Source organism: Salvelinus fontinalis, chromosome 15 (genome assembly GCF_029448725.1).
Source record: "Salvelinus fontinalis isolate EN_2023a chromosome 15, ASM2944872v1, whole genome shotgun sequence".
NCBI classification, from domain to species: Eukaryota; Metazoa; Chordata; class Actinopteri; order Salmoniformes; family Salmonidae; genus Salvelinus; species Salvelinus fontinalis.
In genome coordinates, this window is record NC_074679.1 from 30756274 (window position 1) to 30782047 (window position 25774).

The following is a 25774-nucleotide window of genomic DNA, read 5'->3' on the forward strand; positions in this document are numbered from 1 at the left end:
AGTGCAGACACAAGCAACTAACGTAAAGACATAGACAATCACCCACAAACTACCTAATGACTATGGCTGCCTAAATATGGCTCCCAATCAGAGACAACGATAGACAGCTGTCTCTAATTGAGAACCAATCTAGGCAACCATAGACATACAAACACCTAGACTGAACACTGCCCCATAAACATACAAAAAACCCTAGACAATACAAAACACATACATCCCCCATGTCACACCCTGACCTAACTAAAATAATAAAGAAAACAAAGATAACTAAGGACAGGGTGTAACAGTACCCCCCCCCCCCCAAAGGTGCGGACTCCGGCCACAAAACCTGACACAGAAGGGGAGGGTCCGGGTGGGCCTTCTCACGGCGGCGGCTCGGGTGAGGGATGTGGACCCCACTCCACCATAGCCAATACCCGCTTTGGTGGCGCCTCTGGAGCGAGGACCCTTACAGCGAGTCCCGGACTGAAGACTATCCTAGAGGGCAGCTCCGGACTGAGGGGCAGCTCCGGACTGAGGGGCAGCTCCGGACTGAGGGGCAGCTCCGGACTGAGGGGCAGCTCCGGACTGAGGGGCAGCTCCGGACTGAGGGGCAGCTCCGGACTGAGGGGCAGCTCCGGACTGAGGGGCAGCTCCGGACTGGAGGGCAGCTCCGGACTGGAGGGCAGCTCCGGACTGGAGGGCAGCTCCGGACTGGAGGGCAGCTCCGGACTGGAGGGCAGCTCCGGACTGGAGGGCAGCTCATGACTGGAGGGCAGCTCACGACTGGCCGTCCGTCAGTCAGGAGCCGCTAGAGCCTTCCGTCAGTCAGGAGCCGCCAGAGCCGCCCGCCAGACAGGAGCCGCCAGAGCCGCCCGCCAGACAGGAGCCGCCAGAGCCGCCCGCCAGCCAGGAGCCGACAGAGCCGCAAGCCAGCCAGGAGCTGCCAGAGCCGCCAGCCAGCCAGGAGCTGCAAGAGCCGCCAGCCAGCCAGGAGCTGCCCCTCAGTCCGGAGCTGCCCCTCAGTCCGGAGCTGCCCCTCAGTCCGGTGCTGCCCCTTAGTCCAGTGGGGTTAATATGGAGGGTCGCCATTAAGAGGAGGCCACGGAAGCGGGGATTAACTATGGTGGGGTGGGGGCCACGTCCAGAGCCAGAGCCGCCACCGTGGACAGATGCCCACCCAGACCCTCCCCTATAGGTTCAGGTTTTGCGGCCGGAGTCCGCACCTTGGGGGGGGGGGGGGGGGGGGGCGGGGTACTGTCACGTTCCTGACCCTATTTCCTTTGTTTAGTCTTGTTTAGTTGGTCAGGACGTGAGCTGGGTGGGCATTCTATGTTATGTGTTTCTATGTTGGGTTTATTGTTTGGCCTAATATGGTTCTCAATTAGAGGCAGGTGTTTGTTCATTGTCTCTGATTGGGAACCATATTAAGGTTGACTGTTTTCACTGTTTGTTTGTGGGTGATTGTTGCCGTGTCTGTGTTTGTTCGCCACACGGTACTGTTTTCGTTCGTTTGTTCACGTCGTTTATTGTTTTGTAGTTGTCAAGTGTTCTTCGCGTTCGTCTTCATTTAATATATTAAAGTATGTATTCAAACCACGCTGCGCTTTGGTCCGATCCTTGCTCCTCCTCAGACGAGGAGGATTACGACGAACGTTACAGTCCTCCTCTGCAAATAGCACTGCTGGGTGATTCAAAAAGTCATAGTCAATCGATCAATACTATAATAATACTCTTAGCAAAATTAGTATTTATTTATTTACAATATGTAGAATCTATGAGAATATAAAGGTTCAGAAGTTTTGTGAAACAGCACAGTTAAAAAATATATGCCAAATGAAATGGTGTTCAGAGATAGATGGGAAGGGTTGAGTGGAGCTGAAGGACGGGACTAAAAACAAACAAAAGATAACTATTGTAAAATATACTGTGTCCGTAAAATGTATATAGTATGTAGAAGCCTACGTGTTGTTGTTCATTAGTTTATGCTAATTAGGGGAGGGATGGTAGGGTTAGGGGAAAATAAAGGAAAATATATCTATATATTTTTTAATTGATATATTTTCAAAAAAATATATGGGGGATTGGAAATGCAGACAATTACATTGAGGGAAGCCACAATCTGCAATATTAAAGCTGATCTTCCATTTAGCAATCAGCACCATTATTATTTGTGTCCTAAGCTTCTTTTGCGACAGTGGGCTGTAGTAACAATACATGATAGGAAACAAATGACGCGTCTTAAAGCATCCCTTTGATTATATTAATCATTATTCTAAGTTTGATTTGTGCGAGGTGATTCTACTTGTGATACAGTATGTTATTTCGCAGACAGTTTGGTTAGGTTATCATCTCTGTGTAGGCTCATGTATCTAGGTCCGTTTATTATCTGTCTGGGAGGATGCAGAACAACGGAATGTCAGCCAGACAGTCTGTATTGGTGACTGTGACCTGCATGTCACTGAAGAGGGCTCTTCTATTATCTCCAATGTTCCCTGCGGTTCCCAGTTCCCTCTTCAGCTCAGTGAGACGCTGCAGGATCACCTGTCTCTCCCTGCCTCGCATCAAGCCCCTGAAGTACAGCACAGCCGACAGGTGCTTCTTACTGCAGACAGAGACAAAAAATTAAGTGAATCTTGATATGTAGTTTACTAAAGTTCAATCAACAAATCACATGTCAGAGAGGTTCACAAAAATCCAGACCAGGACAATGTTCTGGGAAAGTACAGCACAACATACAAGTGGTCATGCCTCATCGGGGAACACCCCCCACTGTCAACCCTGCTTTGTAGTCAATTCAATGGGCTTTTTTCACATGGGAAACATTGCCAAAGCAAGTGAAATAGACAATAAACAAAAGTGAAATAAACAAAAAATGAACAGTAAACATAACACACAAACGTTTCAAAGCAATAAAGACATTTCAAATGTCATATTATGGACAGTGTTACAAAAGGGAAAATAAACAAATATGGGTTGTATTTACAAATGTGTTTGTTCTTCACTGGTTGCCCTTTTCTTGTGGCAACTTGTCACAAATCTTGCTGCTGTGATGGCACACTGTGGTATTTCACCCAATAGATATGGGAGTTGTTCAAAATTTGATTTGTTTTCGAAATCTTTGTGGGTCAGTGTAATCTGAGGGTAAGTATCTTGCTCTACTGCTCTCAGGAATCAACAATGCTTTCTGCTCCCTCTCAATCTGCTACTGTCAACATGCTTCCCCTGTCTGATGAACACTGCTAACCACTGACCTACTTTGTCTTCCACTGCTGTTCTCTCTTCACAGCAACAGGGCCATAACATAGTCAGAGTAGAATTCATATGTTTTTTTAACTTGCTCTTTTTTTGTAATTTATACTGTGCATATTACACCGGTATACTCTGTTGATTACCAAAATCAACAGATACAAGATGTGACCTCAGGAAGATGCATGGTATTACCTGATGTCTGGATAGTCGGCAACTAAAAGTTTCAGGTGGTTCTTTATGTCCCTCTTGTTTGTTTCCCCAATGATGTTACTCAGGTGGTCTCCTACTCGGTGGAGCCAGTCATGGGTTGTCTTATAGAAGAGGAAAGTATTTGTGTGTCTTGTAGTCTTGAATGGTTATAACAAGTCATTTGTTTATGACAGCACTGAGGGGCCTTTCTGATTATACAAAGTAACATTCCTCAAAACACAAAGACATAACGATGAAACAAATCTATGTACTGTAGTATTCTACATTTTAAACAATGTTGAATGAACATGAAAAGTGGAATGTGTGTGGATGTAAATTGATAAAACAATCTTAGAACGGTCAGATTGTGGTTCAGGGTTAAGAAGTGTTAGCTACCATTTCCTCAAACAGATCCTTGAGTTTATCCCACTGCCCCCTCATTTTGGTGGCGGCTTTGTCATGCTTCCTGTTCTTACAGGAGTAGTTGTTTTTCATCAGCTGGGAGACATACTCTTTCACCACGTAGTAGTGCAAGCGGCTCCAAAAGGTCTGATGCAGAGGAACACAGGGAACAGTGGGGCAAGAGAAAATAATTAAAAAGAGAAAAGAAGTCTGCTGTTTTCACTGTTTACATTCTTTCACATGACTGACATCATCCTAATCAACTAAGTGACATCCATCCTCCTCTCCCTTTTACTGCTTTTCCTGGCAGTTCACCAAAATTTCCACATCAACTCAAGAAGCTACTTTAATCCATTTTCCAGTCTATGCATGGTCACCTTCCAGCAAGACTCTTGAGGAAAGAGAATAGCAGGGAGGCTGCTGGCCCGGACACGGTCTCTCCAGCCATACTTAAGCACTGCGCTGACCAGCTCTCCCATTTTCACGGACATATTCAACCAGACACTAGAGCAATGCACTGTTCCCGTCTGAATGACTACAGACCTGTAGCACTCACCTTGGTCATCATGAAAACTTTTTAGCGTCTGGTACTGTTCCATCTCACAAACATCAATGACGCTTTCCTCGAAGCACTGCAGTTTGCCTACAGAGCTAACTGGTCTGTGGATGACGCTGTCAACATGGGCCTACACTACATCCTCAAACACCTGGAGAATCCAAAGACATATGCAAGGATACTGTTTGTGGACTTTAGTTCTGCGTTCAATAGCATCATCCCAGAACCGCTATAAGACAAACTCTCCCAGCTGAATGTGTCCAGCTCCATCTGCCATTGGATCACTGAATTCCTGCCAAACAGGAAAAACTGGGAAAACACCTTTTGGAACTCTTTATCTCTCAGCACCGGAGCGCTGCAAGGCTGCATGCTCTCACCTCTTCTCACTCTACACCAATGACTGCACCTTCAACAACGCATCTGTCAAACTGTGGAAAGGTCGATCGGCTAGTGGCCTGGTGCAGTCGTAATAACCTGGAACTCAACAAAGGTAAAACCGCGGGAAATGGTGGTTGACTTCAGAAACCGCCCTCCCCCATCTCTCCCCCTTGACATTGATGGCTCAGCTCTTAGCACTGCTGAATCGATCAAATTCCTGGGGACCATCAACTCCCACAAGCTCAAGTGGAAGGACATCACAACGGTCACCAAGAAGGAACACCAGCGCATGTACTACTTGTGGCAGCTGAAAAAAAACGTCTCATTCTTTTATAGCTCTATGCTCACTCTACTTAGTTGTATTATATAATGTATGTAAACTTTGTTTAAACTCCGGTGTCTGTATTCTGTCTCTAAATTTACATTTACATTTAAGTCATTTAGCAGACGCTCTAAATGTCGTCTATCACTAGCAGCACCATTTCACCAAGTAAAATTCGGAGTATTTGCTTAATTGAGTGTTATATCCTTCATTTAAAACAATATGAACAGCACTTCCCGATTCCTTACCTGTGCATATGGAGATTTCATTTGTAAACAGCGATGGGTCAGCTTCTCTGTACTGCTATACAGCTGTTGGAAGTCCTCATCTGTGGAGAGCCACTTCCTCGTCATCATTCTCCTGAGGTAGGGCTGGAAGAAACAGACGCATATTAACCCACCCATTCCCTCACACATTTTGTTGTTTGTTTGTTTTTGATCCCCCATCCATAACATTGACAGCAGGAGCAATTGAGACCTTAGTTTAAAAGCCTTTACAAAAACATGTGCAAGGAGTAAATCAGTAGGCTACCAAACTAAGTAACTTCCAGGTCACCCGAGACAAGTAGTGTAACGGATGTGAAATGGCTAGCTAGTTAGCGGTGGTGCGCGCTAATAGCCTTTCAATCAGTGAAGTAGTGGTTCCCCTTGCCCTGCAAGGGCCGCAGCCTTTGTGGAGTGATGGATAACGATGCTTCGTGGGTGACTGTTGTTGATGTGTGCAGAGGGTCGGGGCGAGGGGACGGACTAAAGTTAAACTGTTACATTGATGCTGTTGACCCGGATGGATCACTGGTTGCTGCGGAAAAGGAGGAGGTCGAAAGGGGGGTGAGTGTAACGGATGTGAAATGGCTAGCTAGTTATTTGTGCCTTTGTGGAACGATGGGTAACGATGCTTCGTGGGTGACTGTTGTTGATGTGTGCAGAGGGTCCCTGGTTCGCGCGAGGGGACAGACTAAAGTTACAGTAGCAAAGACAAATCTAAATCACCTCAACACACTCTGATCAACTCAGGCTATCAGGGCATTTGTAGAACGAGGACAAGGTCAAAGGTCAATCAAACTTCCTAACCTACCCTGACATCATTTTTAAACTTGTCCTCCAGGCCCTGGACCAGTCTATGGACCAGGCCATCCACCTCTCTGCTGAGATGGTCCACTTGTGTTGGGCAGCTCTCCCTGTAGCCCTCCATATGCTCCCTGGAGGAAGAGAAAGAGGGAAATGAAAGTGGTCAAAGGTATGTTCAGGTTGTCATTCATACACACCTATGTTCAATTCATCAGAACACTACATTGGGGAAGGGGGGGGTGAAGGGGGAATGGCGTGAGGGTTTCAACAGGGGTTGTCAGAATTATGTTTTGTTTGTGTAACTATGTGATGTTTCTTGTGAAACGGTGGGGTTTTCGGAGTCTGTTTGGAAACCTTTGTGACAGATGGATTTGGTCATTTGGGGAAGAAGGGCTATGTTGTCTTGATAGAGCTGCGACATGAGATTATCCAAACAAACATGCCAATAGTAGGAAATACGGCTAAACAGTATAGTTATATCTGGCCATCTGAGTGTCCTGTCTCCTTGAACATGAATAACTAAATCTGCAGAAGAGAATTCTGACTTTTTCTGCCCATCTCTAATACTATGTTCCTCTTTTTTGACTGACATAGGCTTGCTGTGGATTGATTCAGTGGTATTACCAGCTCTGAGCATGGAGAGAGGTCTTTCTCTTTCTACAGCTTAAACCCCTAGGCAGTTATTTTGCGCAGCTCCGTTTCCCTGAAACCACGTGGTGTTTCTCTCTTTAGACTGGCAGTGATATACTTCAGAAATGCCTGTTGGCTGGAAACAGCTTTGCTCTTCAATACACTTTCACTTATATAATAATATGATATAGTGTGCCACTGTGCCTGCACGTGTTAGAGTATGTTTGAGTTGGTTTGTACATATTTATCCATAATTCAACATGACTTGTGTATTTTTTATGGTTATCTTGAACAGCATCTTGCAGGCAGGCTAAATTAGCTTATTTGGGTTCCACAGAAAATGCACATTAAATAAATACTCTCTTACAGTTGTTTCATCGTCACAGTTTTCCATCACACTTCTGTTGCATAAGTGGCAACTTCAAATCAGACATAGTGAAGTTAAACTTGTACCTAAATGCATGACATTATACCACTAAAATATGGTTGCAAACAAAAAATGTGCATCAAATCACTGAGATAGTGTTAAACTAATTATTACTGACACTGTTCTTCTGATCCAAGACTTCTGTTCTTAGGTGAATCTTTTAGGCAGCAGTCAAATGTCTAATTTATTCACACCTTCCTTTGGTGAATGTACCCCAAAGTGTCTGGCAAGCTGAACTGACTGCCTAGCAACTGTTGTCCAGGACATAAAAGTCTACATTGTGGGTGGCGGAAAGGGAAAGGGGGATACCTAGTCTTTTGTCCAACTGAATGTATTCAACTGAAATGTGTCTTCCGCATTCGGGGGGAGTGTTGTTTACCGGATGTAGTGAAGAGGAGTCAGACTTACTTAAGAGCTGTAAAGCTGTTGATGTAGGTTATCTGATAGTCAGCCCAAAGTGAAGGGTTTTCCACACTGTTACAGCAGTACCTTAATTTAGTCTCAAATCTATGAGATGGAGATGGAGATGGAGAGATAAAACATATATAAGGCATGGGGTTATTAACAAGCAAAGGAGAAGGTCCGGTTTCGTTTTTCCAGTGAATAATGGTTAGGATAGAGATAGAAAAAGCAGACTCAAATCAAATAACATTTTATTGGTCACATACACATGATTAGCAGATGTTATTGCGAGTGTAGTGAAATGCTGTTGCAGAACTGTTGCAGAGCATACCGTTTGGGAAACTGCTCCAACTCTTCCAGGCAGGAACAGACTACTCTCATCTCCAGGTTCACATCAATCCTCTTGGAGTTAACAGCATTGCTCTTAACTTTCTACAAAGAAAGCAACATCAGTTTCAACTCTTACAAAGTAATAGTAGCCTGTCACTACAATGAAAATGTAACTAAGTAGGCAATGTTGCCCTCTAATGGAGATATGACAGTATTGCAACATATGAAATCATGACAAAACAATACCGTCCAAATATCCATGTGTATCTCAGAGTTCAAGAAGTGTTCATCATCGGTCTCTGGTGCCTGTTTCTTTATCCAAATGTCCTCGTTTTCAAGCTCTAATATTTTATCCAGCGAAGCTCTCATGTCCTCCTGGAAAAGACATGGAAAGCAAAAGAATAATAAAGGCTAAAGGACTGATGAGCAAAATATAACAAAAATGTTTGTAAACTCTTCTAGTGTAGCTGCTTTCAATCTGAATTCCTCCTAAACATCTTTCCATCTGTCTCTTAGGAGTGTTCGATCCCTTACCTTAGCCCGCATGCAGTATTTCCCCTTGAGCTGGTCCAGGAAGCCCTCCTCCAGTGAAAGGCCTGTTTTCTCAGCCTCCATCTCTGGTCTCAATGAAGGACTGCTCATTATCTTCTCACTGTTTAACAGGGATGGTGTCTCTCAGATACAATGATACTCACCATTTTGAGACCTAGAAAACATTTTGTTTATATACACTGTACTTCTTAGTCAAGACAATGACTTTTAGTCTTCCTCACCTCTCATAGCTATTGATGATCCAGTCCAGCAGGACGTAGTAGTCCTTCAGATCTGTCACTTGCTGCTGAAGCGTGTTCAGGTGCTGGCTGACTGCACCATGGTAACAGCTCATGTAGGTGCTGAACACATTGAAGCTGGGTGGGTAAGAGCCCTGCAGCTCTCCCTTCACCTTCTCCAAGTCTTCTACGATGGCCTTGCCCAGCAGACCCAGGTGGATAGCCAGCCAGGAGGGATTCTGCTCGGGCCTGTCCAGAGGAACTCTCTTCAACGTTTCCTCGACCCCCTCGCTCACAGCCTCCCTCCAGGCACCCCGCCAGTCCCCTAGCCCGGGCTCTGCCTCCCTCTTCTCCTCCTCCTGGATGACGCGGGCCACATGCATCAGGAGCTCCTTGTTGCGGGAGGGAAGGCTGTTGGAGTTGCGCACTATCTCCTTCACCTTTTCCTGCATGGCTCTGTAAAGGATGCTCAGGTCCTTCTCCTTCTTGGCCAGCTCCATGGGGGAGGCCTCCTCCGTGCACTCATCCCTCTCCCGCTGGAACTCCTGGCGTAGGGAGAGGAGGTTCAGGTGGGCCTCCTCCAGCACCTCAGTCTTAATCAGCTCGTTGATCTGCATCACTGGAGAGTAAGAGCAGACAGAGTGAAGGCCTTAGTGCATAGAGAGACGACTGTTATCCGTCTGTGGAAGTTCAGGCTGTTTTACCTAATACACACATACTGCACACACAAGCATAGTGATTTACATCACAGATAAGATCTCTTGTGATCTCTGTTGCTAAAACAAAGAAAGATGGACGAGACAAATCAAAGTGAAAGAGAGTGTGATTGAGAAAGAGGGGGAGCGAGAGAGAGGGGGGGGGGTGAGCCTCACCTGAGAGGGGTGTGAGGGGTATCTCTGGGAGTATGTATGACTCTTTGATCTCTACACTCTCCTCCCTCTCTCTCTTCTCCTCCACCATGATCTCAGTGACAGGCTGGAGCGGCTCCTGTTTGAGGGTCTTGTCCTTCTTATTCCCCACAAGTCGCAAACTCCGTCGAATGGAAGCCCCCTTCTTCAGAAGAGAGTCCCCAATGGTTGATGAGTCTATAGATGGCCAATACAGAGATCAGATTATGAAGACCTTGAAAAGACTCAGGATATCCCAATGGAGCTCTCTAGAATTCTGTCAGTGAAAAATATGTATTTGTGCTCATCTTTGAACAGTATTTATGCCTACTGCAAACAGCCTCTAAAAACATCCATTGACAAAAACAAGTTATGGTTGGTTGGGTAAACAGTGGTGTACCTGAGTGTGTTCTGGAGTGTTTTTTCTGGGATGGTGGTGAATCTTCTGCAATCTCTCCTCCCTCCTTTCTTTGGAAGAACCCAACCGGACTCTTCAGGGGAGAGCCCACAGGAGACCCAGCACTCAAACCTGAGAGAGAGAGAGAGAGAGAGTTGCTGCCCAGCTAGCACCTAATGCCAGGAGAACCATATGTTTCTTAGAGCTTGGTGAGAGCGTGGTTGTCCTATGGTTATTTTACATACAACCTACCCATAATGATCTGGGAAGGGTGCAGGATAAACAGGTAGCACATAACGTTCTGAGAACCATATGTTTCTTAGGTGGGAATTTCAGCATAACGTTTCCTACAGGTTCCTACATGGTTCTATTTAAAATCATGTTCTCAGAACATTAACAAAACTTTCCATTAAACCACAAGAAAACATTAGTAACGTTCAAAGAACGCTATTTAAAAATATATACATTCCACTCTCAGCTCCAACAAAACTCTCTTGTTAAGTGTGTTTAAGTGTTCCACTAATTGGCCACACATGATCTTAATGAGTGTTTGTTTCCTTTGAAATGGCGTCTGTTTGAATAGAGTAAAATGAACAGTTTTGTATGAGTTTAAAAAAATGACACCCTAGCTCCATCCTGGTGGCGCAGAGGCCTAATTCCTTGGATAGAAAACAGAAGATCATAGGTTAGAATCTCACTGACGCCATGCCACAATAAATAAATGTTTTTGCATGATTAATGCCTAAGCAAATTAATTTCTGTGTGTCCCATCTGTGCTTGGAGTTCAAAACTAACGGTTTTCTTCCATTGGTGAAGGAGAGGACCAAAATGCAGCGCAGCTAGTGTTCAACATATTTAATAAAGAATGTGTGAACACTACAAACAACAAAAACAATAAATGTGAAAACCGAAAACAGTCCTATCTGGTGCAGAACACAAACACAGAGACAGGAAACAACCACCCACAAATTCCCAACACAAAACAAGCCACCTATATATGATTCTCAATCAGGGACAACGATTGACAGCTGCCTCTGATTGAGAACCATATTAGGCTGAACACAGAAACAGACAAACTAGACACACAACATAGAATGCCCACCCAGCTCACGTCCTGACCAACACTAAAACAAACACAACACATAAGAACTCTGGTCAGGACGTTACAGTACCCCCCTCCTGAGGTGCGGACTCCGAACGCACCCCTAAAACTCAAGAGGAGGGTCTGGGTGGGCATCTGTCCGCGGTGGCGGCTCCGGCGCAGGACGAGGACACCACTCCACCATTGTCTGTGTCCCCCTCCTTAGCGTCCTTTGAGTGGCGACCTTCGCCCCCGACCCTGGTCTAGAAACCTTCACAAAGGTCCCCCCTAGATAGAGGAGACAGCTCAGGACAGAGAGGTAGCTCAGGACAGAGAGGTAGCTCAGGACAGAGGGGCAACTCCGGACTGAATGGCAACTCCGGACTGAATGGCAACTCCGGACTGAGTGGCGGCTCCGGACTGAGTTGCGGCTCCGGACTGAGTTGCGGCTCATGACTGAGTGGCGGCTCATGACTGAAGGGCGGCTCATGACTGAAGGGCGGCTCATGACTGGAGGGCGGCTCATGACTGGAGGGCGGCTCATGACTGGAGGGCGACTCATGACTGGCGGGCGGCTCATGACTGGCGGGCGGCTCATGACTGGCGGGCGGCTCATGACTGGCGGGCGGCTCATGACTGGAAGGCGGCTCATGACTGGAAGGCGGCTTTGGCGGTTCCTGACTGGCTGGCGGCTCTGGCGGCTCCTGACTGGCTGGCGGCTCTGGCGGCTCCTGACTGGCTGGCGGCTCTGGCGGCTCCTGACTGGCTGGCGGCTCTGGCGGCTCCTGACTGGCTGGCGGCTCTGGCGGCTCCTGACTGGCTGGCGGCTCTGGCGGCTCCTGACTGGCTGGCGGCTCTGGCGGCTCCTGACTGGCTGGCGGCTCTGGCGGCTCCTGACTGGCTGGCGGCTCTGGCGGCTCCTGACTGACGGACGGCTCTAATGGCTCGGGACAGACGGGCGGCTCTGACGGCTCGGGACAGACGGATGGCTCTGACGGCTCGGGACAGACGGATGGCTCAGATGGCGCTGGGCAGGCAGGCAGTGCAGACGGCGCTGGGCAGGCAGGCAGTGCAGACGGCGCTGGGCAGACGAGCAGTGCAGGCGGCGTTGGGCAGAAGGCTGACTCTGACTTGCTGAGGCGCACAGTAGGTCTGGTGCGTGGTGCCGGAACTGGTGGTACTGGGCTGGAGACACGCACCTCAAAGCTAGTGCGGGGAGCAGGAACAGGGCACACTGGACTCTCGAGGCGCACTATAGGCCTGGTGCGTGGTATAGGCACTGGTGTTACTGGGCTGGAGACACGCACCACAGGGAGAGTGCGTGGAGGAGGAACAGGGCTCTGGAAACGCACTGGAAACCTGGTGCGTGGTGTAGGCACTGGTGGTACTGGGCTGGGGCGAGAAGGTGGCGCCGGATATACCGGACCGTGCAGGCGTACTGGCTCCCTTGAGCACCGAGCCTGCCCAACCTTACCTGGTTGAATGCTCCCCCCGTAGCCCGTCCAGTGCGGGGAGGTGGAATAACCCGCACTGGGCTGTGGTGGCAAACCGGGGACACCATGCGTAAGGCTGGTGCCATGTACACCGGCCCGAGGAGACGTACTGGAGGCCAGATATGTTGAGCCGGCTTCATGGCACAATGCTCAATCTAGCCCGGCCAGTGCGGGGAGGTGGAATAACCCGCACCGGGCTATGCACACGTACAGGAGACACCGTGCGCTCTTCCGCATAACACGGTGTCTGCCCGTACTCCCGCTCTCCATGGTAAGCATGGGAAGTGGGCGCAGGTTCCCTACCTGCCTTCGCCACACTACCCTTTATCCCCCCCCCCACGACATTTTTGGGATTTCTTCTAGGGTTTCCGTGCTAGCCGCGTACCTTCATAACGCCGGTTCCTCTCTCCGGTTGCCTCCAGCTGTTCCCATGGGATGCGATCCTTTCCAACCTTAGCCCAGGGTCCTTTACCGTTCATAATTTCCTCCCATGTCCAGGATTCCTGTGTAGTGGGCCGTTGCTGCTGCCCGTAGCCACGCTGCTTGGTCCGAGTTAGGTGGGTGATTCTGTAACGGTTTTCTTCCATTGGTGAAGGAGAGGACCAAAATGCAGCGCGGCTAGTGTTCAACATATATAATAAAGAATGTGTGAACACTACAAACAACAAAAACAATAAATGTGAAAACCGAAAACAGTCCTATCTGGTGCAGAACACAAACACAGAGGCAGGAAACAACCACCCACAAAATCCTAACACAAAACAAGCCACCTATATATGATTCTCAATCAGGGACAACGATTGACAGCTGCCTCTGATTGAGAACCATATTAGGCTGAACACAGAAACAGACAAACTAGACACACAACATAGAATGCCTACCCAGCTCACGTCCTGACCAACACTAAAGCAAACACAACACATAAGAACTCTGGTCAGGACGTTACAAAAACAGTTAACTCAAACTAAGCTAGCAGTGTTATTAGCAGTCTTACTGAAACATGTTCAGAATAATATTTAAAGGTGCACTATGCAGATTTCACTGCCATTTCCTGGCAAAAATTATAATAGTTAATAAATTATAATAGTTTGCCTATTTTCAGTGAATGTGACAAAACAAGCAAGTATAGTGTAGAGAATCATTATACCATCTAAATCCATAGAAAATCTTGCATTTAAATTTTCAGCTGGTGTACAAAACCAAAAAGAAAAGACAAATTCAGGGAAGGAAGGATAGAAATAGTGCACATAGAACAAATCTACCGCTTCTTAGACTTGCTTTCAATGAGAATGACAGATTTATAACTCATGTTTCTATGTGAATTCGGTTGGGTCGCCCAAAAAGTTACATATTGTCGTTTTAATTACCTTCAAATAACCTATAATTTATTTTCTCGGAACGTTAATAAAAACTTCCCAGGAAAACTTTCAGGGAACCATTGTAAAACGTTCTAATAACCTTCCTGCAGCCTAAAAATGTACATTCCAATAACAGTCAATTTTCACTTCCGTTCTCAGAACGTAAAAAAAAAGTTCAGTTTTATCGGTTAGGAAACGTATGGCTTTTTTCGAAGAATCAATGGGAAGCTGAAAAAACATACATTCCCACAATGGGGTCCTCTGCATTTTCTGGTGTCAATTTGGGGTCATGTGCAGTAAAAGTTTAGGAACGCCTGTATTACAGAAGGGTATCCCAACAAAGCTCTCTAGAATTCTCTCAGTGAAAGAGATGTATTTGTCCTTCTTTGAACAGCATCTATGCCTACTGCAAACAACCTTTAAAAACAACCTTTGACAAGAACAAGTTCTGGTCGGTTGGGTTAACAGCAGTGTACCTGAGTGTGTTCTGGAGTCTTTTTTCTGGGATGGTGGTGAATCTTCTGCAATCTCTTCTCCCTCCTTCCTTTGAAAAAACTCACCTGGACTCTTCAGGGGAGAGGCCACAGGAGACCCAGCACTCAAACCTGAGCGAGAGAGAGAGTTGCTGATCTCTTTGACAATGAATACCGGTAGAAATGTAGCTACTTTTTCAGTGTAATAGTGGGTGTGCTGACTGTTTGTGTGTTTGTGTGTACAAACGAAAAGTTGTACAGTCACACACACGCACAAACAGAAAAAGATACTACGTTGGCATCTGGTTAAGCAGCTTCTGTCAGATTTGTTATTTTACGAAGGTTAGTTATGTTAGTGTATATCCTGCTTGGTTGAGAGCTGTTTTCTGATTAAGATAGGAATGTAAGTTATTGAGTAATGAGGAAAACCCCCTGCTCAGTCTGACCTATGTCAGGCTGAAAATAAATAAATACAAGTCCCCAATACAGTGCATAGGAGAGTCCTTCCTGTAATCTATATTGTCATCCTGTGTCTCCTGAGACTTCCTCTTCCCATGACCTTGGGAAGCCATTTCTTGACTAAAGAGGACATTTCAAAACTCACTTAATTTGACAGAGGGACAAACCCGAGTAAAACTTACTTGGTGAGTGAGGGGGCGGCAGCTGATGGGTCAGAGATGTCACTTCAGGGTCAATACTGTCCCCCCCCTGGTCTGAATAGGGTCTGTCCTTTGACCCTTTGTTGTTTGAGGCCAGAGGACTCCTCTCTCCAACCCGCTTCATGCTCTCCCTTAATTGCTTCATCATCCCCAGTTTCTTCTCCTTCACCGGGCCGACGGGTTGGGTCTTCCTGTTCCTCTCCATGGTGGATTTGAGGGAGGATCCGTCGTCTAGACCCGGAGCTTCATTCACCTCCTCCATGTCCCCAGGTTCCCCAATCTCTGCCATCTGATCACCGCTTGCCATCGAATGTCCCTGGTTACTAAAATAAAATGGTAGGGGAAAGATGAAAAATGTCTCTAAAAAATAAATCTCTTGAGTCAGGTAAGGCGGTGTCTGTGGAATGTGTTGTTAAAAGTGCCTGTAGCTTTTGGTGCCTGTCTCAGCAGTCAGCAGGAACAGCTTCTGTTTACAGACAACATGCTATTTTCTCTTGAAGGTAAGAGGAACAGGGGCAGTATAACGTGTACACTGGGAGTCGGGAAGCAAGTACAGGGAGAGAATAATTTAATAAATAAATGAACATGGAACAAACCAAGAAACCTGAGCAGTGTATGTCTATGGAACACAAACAGAGTCACAGGAACAGACACAATAACGCTTCGGGAAAGAAACAAAGGGAGTGACATATATAGGGAAGGTAATCAGGCAGGTGAGTGAGTCCAGGTGAGTCTGATGAGGCACTGAAGCGCGTAATGACGGTAACAGGTGTGCGTAATAATGAGCAGCCTGACGACCTCAAATGCTAGAGAGGGAGTGTATGTGACAGTGCCCCCTCCCTGATGCGCGGCTCTAGTTGCAGGACACCGACCAGAAGGAGGACGGTTCCGAGGACAAGGAGAGGGCCGGTTGCTTCTGCTGAGGCGCGGGAACCTGATGAACAGGTTGATGGATGGGAGCTTGCTGAGGCGTAGGAGACTGCCGAGCCAACCGCGTCTTGTAAACCTGACGAAACGGCTGAGGCATGGAAACCTGACGAGCCAACTGAGGCATCCCCGGTTGCGGCACCCGGGCCCGACGTCACCCACACTCAGATTTTTTTTTTTTTAATCCCCGATGCTCCACTTTGGTGAGGTGTTATTCTCTAACGTATACGCTGGGAGTCGGGAAGCAAATACAGGGAGTGAATAATTGTAATAAATAAACGAACATGGAACAAAACAAGAAACACAAGCAGCGTACAGACATGGAACACAGAGTCACAGTAACAGAAACAATAATGCCTAGGGAAAGAACCAAAGGGAGTGACATACACTATTTTTCAAAAGTTTGGGGTACTTGTTTTTTTTAAAGAGAAGCACATTTTTTTGTCCATTAAAATAACATACAATTTATTAGAAATACAGTGTAGACATTGTTAATGTTGTAAATGACTACTGTAGCTGGAAATGTATGATTAAATTTTTTTTTTGAATATCTACATAGGCGTACCGAGGCCCATTATCAGCAACCATCACTCCTGTGTTCCAATGGCACGTTGTGTTAGCTAATCCAAGTTTTTAATTTTAAAAAGATAATTTATCATTAGAAAACCCTTTTACAATTGTTAGCACAGCTATCAACTAGTCTAAAGAAGGCCAGTTGTATTGCTTCTTTAATCAGAACAACAGTTTTCAGCTGTGCTAACATAAGTGCAAAAAAGTCAATAAGCCTTTTAAAATGATAAACTTGGATTAGCTATCACAACGTGCCATTGGAACAAAGGAGTGATGGCTGCTGATAATGGGCCTCTGTACGCATATGTAGATATTCCATACAAAATCTGCCGTTTCCAACTACAAGGGTCATTTACAACATTAACAATGTCTACACTGTATTTCTGATAAATTTGATGTTATTTTAAATGGATAAAAAATGTTCTTTTCTTTCAAAGACAAGAGCGTTTCTAAGTGACCCCAAACTTTTGAACGGTAGTGTATAAAAGGAAGGTAATCAGGCAGGTAATTGAGTCCAGGTGAGTCTGACGAGGCGCTGACGTGCGTAACGATGGTGACATGTGTGCGTAATAATGAGCAGCCTGATGACCACGAGCGGCGGAGAGGGAGTATACGTGACAGACAGGATGTGCCATCATGGTAACCAACCCAACCTGGCAAAGTACCTCAAGTTAAAAATAAGGGTAGCATTCCTATATTGCGTAAGAATCATATTAGGATACAACCTGTAATTACTATGTAGGGAGTATTATATTCTAATATGCCGCTCGGCCAGGGACAAATAATTCACAAGTCACTGCTAAGAATGTATTTTTATAAAAGTCTGTCTTCAGTAGGGATTTAAAAAGGGGCACTGAATTCGCAAACCTGATCTCCTCTAACAGACCATTCCAAAGTCTAGGGGCTCTAATGGCAGTTTTCTGAGATATAGGATAGGGCTAAACCGAGCCTTAATCGTTGAAAAATCGATTCTAAAAGTGATTGGTAGCCAGTGTAGAGAAGCTAAAATAGGTGTGACATGGTACATTTTCTGGTGCCTGTTAAAATCCAAGCTGTAGCATTTTGAACTATATGTAGACGGAGTGATTTCTGACTAATAAATGTATATAAAGAGTTAATGTAGTCTAGGAGTGAGGAAATAAAATCATGATTAACTTTGTCCTGATCAGTGACTGAAATAAAATACTTGACTTTGGCTATATTTCTAAGATGATAAATGCAGGACTGGACAATCTTCTTTACATGCAAATCGAGATTTAGATTAGGGTCAAAGAAGACACCAAGGTTTCTGGCTGTAGGCTTTACATTGGTGGACAAAGGACCAAGGTTATTCTCAGTCTGGGTTCTAGCAAGGTGAGGGCCAAATAAAACAACCTGATTTCTTGTCATTGAGCTGGAAGAAGTTGTCAGACATCCAACATATGATATCAACAAGACACTTGTGAAGGGTAGCTACGCTAGCTTGATCACTGGATCTGATCGGTAACTAAAGCTGTGTGTCATCCGCATAGCAGTGAAACTGAATTTTGTGATCGCGAATGATGTCACCAAGGGGACACATGTACAGGGAAAAAAGGATTGGGCCTAGAATTGACCCCTGAGGGACACCATAGTGAATAGTTGCTGGGGACGATACTGAACCACCCATGCTCACTGAGAAACGTAAGTCACATAAATATGACCCCAATCAATCGAGGGCAATACCGTAGATTCCCAACCAACTCTCCAGCCGGTAGACAAGAATGTTATGATCGATAGTATCGAAGGCGGCACTGAGATCCAAAAGAACTAGGATAGAGCATTCACCGGCATCGGCAGCCAACAGAAGGTTATTACTGATTGATTCTGGGTTCTAACTCCTAAACTTGGGATAGGGTTAATTATCAGGTACCTTATTGAAATATTGAGTGCTTAGGTTTAGAGGGTCTACACCAGAAGTGAATGGTTATCTGTAGGAGGAAGGTCTATGGTGGGTGCAGTTAAGCTTGGAATGTACTGAGTATAGGGAAAACGATCATATGTGGCAGGCATTGATAAGGGGAGAGAGTCATGAATTAGTGATGATGGGGGTCGACGTCAGGTCAGGTCACATTAAGGGAGAAGGAAAAGTTTATTACTCGTATCACTTAGTTTCCTGCCTAGCAATAAAGATGCAATGTTTAGCAAGAAGGAGGAGACTCCACCCAAAGTGGGGTACATATATCACCACTATTGTAAACATGTTTTTGTCGATTCAGCTGTTCAATCCTTTGGGAAGAATAAAGTTGGTTTAAGCTTTCACAGTGTCCGTCGAGTTCTTACTCTAATAATTAGAACCTAACATTACTGACTTTCAATAAAGCAGTTTCCGTATTGTGAAGTGAGCGGAAACCTGACTGAAGTTTTTCATACTCAAATTGCTCAAAAACAACTTTCACTCTTGCATCTTTAACTGCAACATTGTAGTTTCTCATCAGATCCTTCATTATCTCACAGAATACTTGAAGTTTGCAGGCCTTCCATTTATGTTCAGCTTTTCTAAGTTCACTTTTAAGGTACGAGTGTGGTCATTTAACCAAGGTACCCCCTAATTGATTTGCAGTGTTGGGGAAGCTACTCTGAAAATATAGTTTACCAAGCTACCAATTACTTCATACTGGAAGAAGTTAAGCTACACTAAAGCTTTCCTATTTAATTTTATTTAACCTTCATTTAACTAGGAAAGTCAGTTAAGAACAAATTCATCCCAGCTAGCAATGAAGAATTGGCCCAGAAGCGGCCCTCTTCCGGGGGACCGGAACTGATTGAATCGGCCTGGAATCGGGTGTCAGACTCAGTCCGGAATCAAAAGGAATGACTGCCCAGAATACAGTACATCGGGCCATTTCCGTCTACTCTACCGGAATTGAGCTGACTTTGCCGGCATCTTAACTGAATCCCCCAAGAAGCGTCCCAATGCAAATTTAAATAAATGTATACAAAATTACCCAATTTAGTCATTTTAAATATTACTATTATACACATACAAATTATACCCATATACAAAGTTTTTTTTTTACCCCTTTTCGTCATATCCATAGTTACAGTCTTGTCCTATCGCTGTAACTCCCGTACGGCCTCAGGAGAGGCGAAGGTCGAGAGCCCTCCAAAACACAACCCCGCCAAGCCGCACTGCTTCTTGACACAATGCAAGCTTAACCCGGAACCCAGCCGTACCAATGTGTATGGCTGGCTTCCGGGAAACACCGTAAACCTGGCGACCGGCCCACCACAGGAGTCGCAATAGCGCAAAGGGACAAGGACAGCCAAACCCTCTCCTAAACCGGACGACTCTGGGCCAATTGTGTGATGCCTCATTGGTCTCCCGGCCAGCCGTACCAATGTGTATGGCTGGCTTCCGGGAAACACCGTAAACCTGGCGACCGGCCCACCACAGGAGTCGCAATAGCGCAAAGGGACAAGGACAGTCAAACCCTCTCCTAAACCGGACAACTCTGGGCCAATTGTGTGACGCCTCATTGGTCTCCCGGCCGCGGCCGGCTTCGACACAGACAGGTATTGTTAGGATTTATGTTTATGCACTATAGGCTGTTAGCATATAGGTTGAAGGTAAATGATGTTTTGTTACACACACACACACAATACAGAGGGGGTGTAGGTGTGTTAAGGACTGACCACCACAGGCCATAAAAGCTGTGGACAGTCTGGAGAGGGGAGGGGTGCATCTCTCTAGACCAACCAGGAGTTTAGAATACTGGACAATACCGTATTAGGAACTGTTTCAGTGAATGGTCGAGGGGGACACAAGATGGAGCTGCTCTACCCAACAACCAGATGTGGAGAAGGAAAACGCCAAGGGGCTTGGACAAGTTTGGGGGCCCACAAAGGAGGAGCAAGAGTATGAACCATGCTAAACCTCTACTATGATAGGCTAACTGGACGAGTTGAGAATGAAAATGTCATAGTATAAAACTACTATTTTGAGTACATTCCCCAGTTCTCTGATCTACCCTGCGCGGAGATCCAGTGAACCCGTATATACGAAAATTGCATTTACCATTTATCGTTTGAGTTTAATTAAAATACTTAAAATATATTCGGTGACTATGAATCACATTTTGTCCTGATGCCAGATTTGAACTGACGCAAATCTCTTTCAGTATCGAACCAGCATCTGTAGCAACGCAGCTTGCACTGCGATACAATGTCTTCGACCGCTGCGCCACTCGGGAAGCCCCATCCACAAGCTTTTAATGCTGATCAATTGCCTTGCACAAAGTATCAAAATACTAAAATACTCCTTAAACAGGAAAGACTCTTAAAGAATTTAATTTACATGTAAAAAATATAAAAAATGATCACAGAAACAATGAGAAAATAAATAAATAATGAAATGTTAATTATATAAAGCAGCCCATGTAATCATCTGCCATGAAAACATAGCATGGTAGCAACACAACATGACAACAACATGGTAGCAACACAACATGGCAGCAGCACAAAACATGGTACAAACATTATTGGGCACAGACAACAGCACAAAGGGCAGGAAGGTAGAAACAACAATACATCACGCGAAACAGCCACAACTGTTAGTAAGTGTCCAAAGCTGCCCTTAAGAAAAATATAGCTTACTTAAATTAGGTTACTTAGAAAAAGTAGTTCACTACATCCAAACTACTTCGTGAAAAATTACCATATCTAAATATGAAATGTCATAGACTACAAATTGCAAGAACAGTTCACTCTGGAGTCAGAAGTTAACAGAATGTGTAATTAAGCCTATTAAAAACAAAAGTGAGAATTAGGCACACACAAAAGTGTTTCAAATTAGAATTAATTCTTGCCTACTTCACCCATATTTTATTTATTATTTCACTGTAGAGATTCTAGCCCTGCTCTCTATACCATATCCAACCTCTCAGTTCCACCACCCACATATGCGATGACATCACCTGGTTTCAATGATGTTTCTAGAGACAAGATCTCTCTCATCATCACTCAATACCTAGGTTTACCTCCACTGTATTCACATCCTACCATACCTTTGTCTGTACATTATTCCTTTAAACTATTTTATCGCCCCCAGAAACTTCCTTTTACTCTCTGCTCTAGTAGCTCTAGGCGACCAATTCTCATAGCTTTTAGCCGTACCCTTATCCTACTCCTCCTCTGTTCCTCTGGTGATGTAGAGGTGAATCCAGGCCCTGCAGTACCTGGCTCCACTCCTATTCCCCAGGCGCTCTCTTTTGATGACTTCTGTAACCGTAATAGCCTTGGCTTCATGCATGTTAACATTAGAAGCCTCCTCCCTAAGTTTGTTTTGTTCACTGCTTTAGCACACTCTACCAACCCGGATGTTTTAGCCGTGTCTGAATCCTGGCTTAGAAAGACCACCAAAAATTCAGACATTTTTATCCCCAATTACAAGATTTTCAGACAAGATAGAACGGCCAAAGGGGGCGGTGTTGCAATCTACTGCAAAGACTGCCTGCAGAGTTCTGTTATACTATCCAGGTCTGTTCCCAAACAATTTGAACTTCTACTTTTAAAAATCCACCTCTCTAAAAACAAGTCTCTCACCGTTGCCGCCTGCTATAGACCACCCTCTGCCCCCAGCTGTGCTCTGGACACTATATGTGAACTGATTGCCCCCCATCTATCTTCAGAGCTCGTGCTGCTAGGCGACCTAAATTTGAACATGCTCAACACCCCAGCCACCCTACAATCTAAGCTTGATGCCCTCAATCTCACACAAATTATCAATGAACCTACCAGGTACCACCCCAATTCCGTAAACACGGGTACCCTCATAGATATCATCCTAACAAACTTGCCCTCCAAATACACCTCTGCTGTTTTCAACCAAGATCTCAGCGATCACTGCCTCATTGCCTGCATCCGTAATGGGTCAGCGGTCAAACGACCTCCACTCATCACTGTCAAACGCTCCCTGAAACACTTCAGCGAGCAGGCCTTCCTAATCGACCTGGCCGGGGTATCCTGGAAGGATATTGATCTCATCCCGTCAGTAGAGGATGCCTGGTCATTTTTAAAAAATGCCTTCCTCACCATCTTGAATAAGCATGCCCCATCCAAGAAATTTAGAACCAGGAACAGATATAGCCCTTGGTTCTCTCCTGACCTGACTGCCCTTAACCAACAGAAAAACATCCTATGGCGTTCTGCATTAGCATCGAACAGCCCCCGTGATATGCAACTTTTCAGGGAAGCCAGAAACCAATATACACAGGCAGTTAGAACAGCCAAGGCTAGCTTTTTCAAGCAGAAATTTGCTTCCTGCAACACAAATTCAAAAAAGTTCTGGGACACCGTAAAGTCCATGGAGAATAAGAACACCTCCTCCCAGCTTCCAACCGCTCTGAAGATAGGAAACACTGTCACCACCGACAAATCCACTATAATTGAGAATTTCAATAAGCATTTTTCTACGGCTGGCCATGCTTTCCACCTGGCTACCCCTACCCCGGACAACAGCACTGCCCTCCCCTCTGCTACTCGCCCAAGCCTTCCCCATTTCTCTTTCTCCCAAATACAGTCAGCTGATGTTCTTAATGAGCTGCAAAATCTGGACCCTTACAAATCAGCCGGGCTAGATAATCTGGACCCTTTCTTTCTAAAACTATCTGCTGAAATTGTTGCCACCCCTATTACTAGCCTCTTCAACCTCTCTTTCGTGTCGTCTGAGATCCCCAAAGAATGGAAAGCAGCTGCGGTTATCCCCCTCTTCAAAGGGGGGGACACCCTTGACCCTAACTGCTACAGACCTATATCTATCCTACCCTGCCTTTCTAAGGTCTTCGAAAGCCAAGTCAACAAACAGATTACCGACTATTTCGAATCACACCACACCTTCTCCGCTATGCAATCTGGTTTCAGAGCTGGTCATGGGTGCACCTCAGCCACGCTCAAGGTCATAAACGATATCGTAACCGCCATCGATAGGAAACAATACTGTGCAGCCGTATTCATTGACCTGGCCAAGGCTTTTGACTCTGTCAATCACCACATCCTCATTGGCAGACTCGACAGCCTTGGTTTCTCTAATGATTGCCTCGCCTGGTTCACCAACTACTTCTCTGATAGAGTTCAGTGTGTCAAATCGGAGGGTCTGTTGTCCGGGCCTCTGGCAGTCTCTATGGGGGTGCCACAGGGTTCAATTCTTGGACCGACTCTCTTCTCTGTTTACATCAATGATGTCGCTCTTGCTGCTGGTGATTCTCTGATCCACCTCTACGCAGACGACACTATTCTGTATACTTCTGGCCCTTCTTTTGACACTGTGTTAACAACCCTCCAGGCGAGCTTCAATGCCATACAACTCTCCTTCCGTGGTCTCCAACTGCTCTTAAATACAAGTAAAACCAAATGCATGCTCTTCAACCGATCGCTGCCTGCTCCTGCCCGCCTGTCCAACATCACTACTTTGGACGGCTCTGACTTGGAATATGTGGACAACTACAAATACCTAGGTGTCTGGTTAGACTGTAAACTCTCCTTCCAGACCCACATCAAACATCTCCAATCCAAAGTCAAATCTACAATTGGCTTCCTATTCCGCAACAAAGCATCCTTTACTCATGCTGCCAAACATACCCTTGTAAAACTGACCATCCTACCAATCCTCGACTTCGGTGATGTCATTTACAAAATAGCCTCCAAAACCCTACTCAATAAATTGGATGCAGTCTATCACAGTGCCATCCGTTTTGTCACCAAAGCCCCATATACTACCCACCACTGCGACCTGTACACTCTCGTTGGCTGGCCCTCGCTTCATACTCGTCGCCAAACCCACTGGTTCCAGGTCATCTACAAGACCCTGCTAGGTAAAGTCCCCCCTTATCTCAGCTCGCTGGTCACCATAGCAGCACCTACCTGTAGCACGCGCTCCAGCAGGTATATCTCTCTAGTCACCCCCAAAACCAATTCTTCCTTTGGACGCCTCTCCTTCCAGTTCTCTGCTGCAAATGACTGGAACGAACTACAAAAATCTCTGAAACTGGAAACACCTATCTCCCTCACTAGCTTTAAGCACCAGCTGTCAGAGCAGCTCATAGATTACTGCACCTGTACATAACCCATCTACAATTTATCCCAAACAACTACCTCTTTACCTACTGTATTTATTTATTAATTTATTTTGCTCCTTTGCACCCCATTATTTCTGTCTCTACTTTGCACTTTCTTCCACTGCAAACCAACCATTCCAGTGTTGTTTTTTTTTAGTTTTTATTTTACTTGCTGTGTTGTACTCACTTCGCCTCCATGGCCTTTTTATATTTTTATTTATTTATACATATATCTGTTTGCCTTCACCTCCCTTATCTCACCTCACTTGCTCACATTGTATATAGACTTATTTTTTTTTTCACTGTATTATTGACTAAATGTTTGTTTTACTCCATGTGTAACTATGTGTTGTTGTATGTGTCGAACTGCTTTGCTTTATCTTGGCCAGGTCGCAATTGTAAATGAGAACGTGTTCTCAATTTGCCTACCTGGTTAAATAAAGGTTAAATAGATAAATAAAAATAAAATTAGTAGTGTAGTTCCAGTAGTTAGCTGTATCACTACGTGGCAAAAATGTACAAAACACTAGCAAGATACCACTGAAAACACTACCAAGATTTGAATTTAGAACAACTACCACCAAGCTACTGCAAAATGTAATTACATTACTAGTTTAACTGTACAGTAGTTCACTACTCCCCAACAATGTTGATGAATAAACATCCTCCCCACTAAAATTTCCATCAGAGAGACAGCTTATTTGTTGATAGCTGCAGTGACATGTTAAAACTTGCCTGTAAAAATGGAAAGAGCCGTTTGGTATCTATTGAAGTATGTCTCTGCATAGCCTTATAGTACATTCATCACCATTTTCGAAGCAATACTTAGCATGCAGAGGCTAAAGAGTTCAATTGTATGACAAATGCCCCAATTTACATGAAACCTAGACTGTAAAAACAATCTGCCTCAGCAGAATCCCCTGCTCATATTTTCTATAGGGGTAAGCATTACAGACATACAGATACATTTTTCTCATAAGCATACACCCTTTCAAATTTCAAAAGAATATAGCTTCACTCACCTGAGCAACACCTTTTACCGTCTGGAGCGGTGACTAGGCCTACCAATCTGGGGATTTCACTGCTTTCACTTTCATGTTCACCTCGACCAGTAGTGACAGGTAGCTACAGAAGTCTTGTGTAACCAACAATA

At 45.2% G+C, this 25774-nt stretch overlaps 1 protein-coding gene across 1 annotated transcript; it reads right to left on the minus strand.

The window, feature by feature from the left end:
* Positions 1-1709: 1709 nt before the first annotated feature.
* Positions 1710-25774, minus strand: LOC129811776 (exocyst complex component 3-like protein 4). The gene is made up of 15 exons (XM_055863376.1): positions 25644-25774; positions 15035-15375; positions 14397-14525; positions 9992-10120; positions 9577-9789; positions 8708-9323; positions 8469-8586; positions 8181-8309; positions 7936-8036; positions 7611-7709; positions 6153-6276; positions 5327-5449; positions 3817-3969; positions 3424-3542; positions 1710-2584 (listed from the first exon to the last, which is right to left on the minus strand). Exons 2-15 carry the CDS (start codon positions 15357-15359, stop codon positions 2365-2367), a joined length of 2598 nt encoding a protein of 865 aa, XP_055719351.1. The 5' UTR covers positions 15360-15375; positions 25644-25774; the 3' UTR covers positions 1710-2364.

What these genes read in the sequence shown, in the direction of transcription:
- LOC129811776 (XM_055863376.1), bottom strand. Translation starts at nt 15,359, where the DNA reads ATGGCAAGCGGTGATCAGATGGCAGAGATTGGGGAACCTGGGGACATG. An exon ending in TGAAATCTCCATATGCACAG is followed by an intron (nt 3,970 to 5,326) that starts GTAAGGAATCGG and finishes CCTCTGCATCAG; the next exon opens with ACCTTTTGGAGCCGCTTGCA. An exon ending in GCCGACTATCCAGACATCAG is followed by an intron (nt 2,585 to 3,423) that starts GTAATACCATGC and finishes CTCTGTCTGCAG; the next exon opens with TAAGAAGCACCTGTCGGCTG.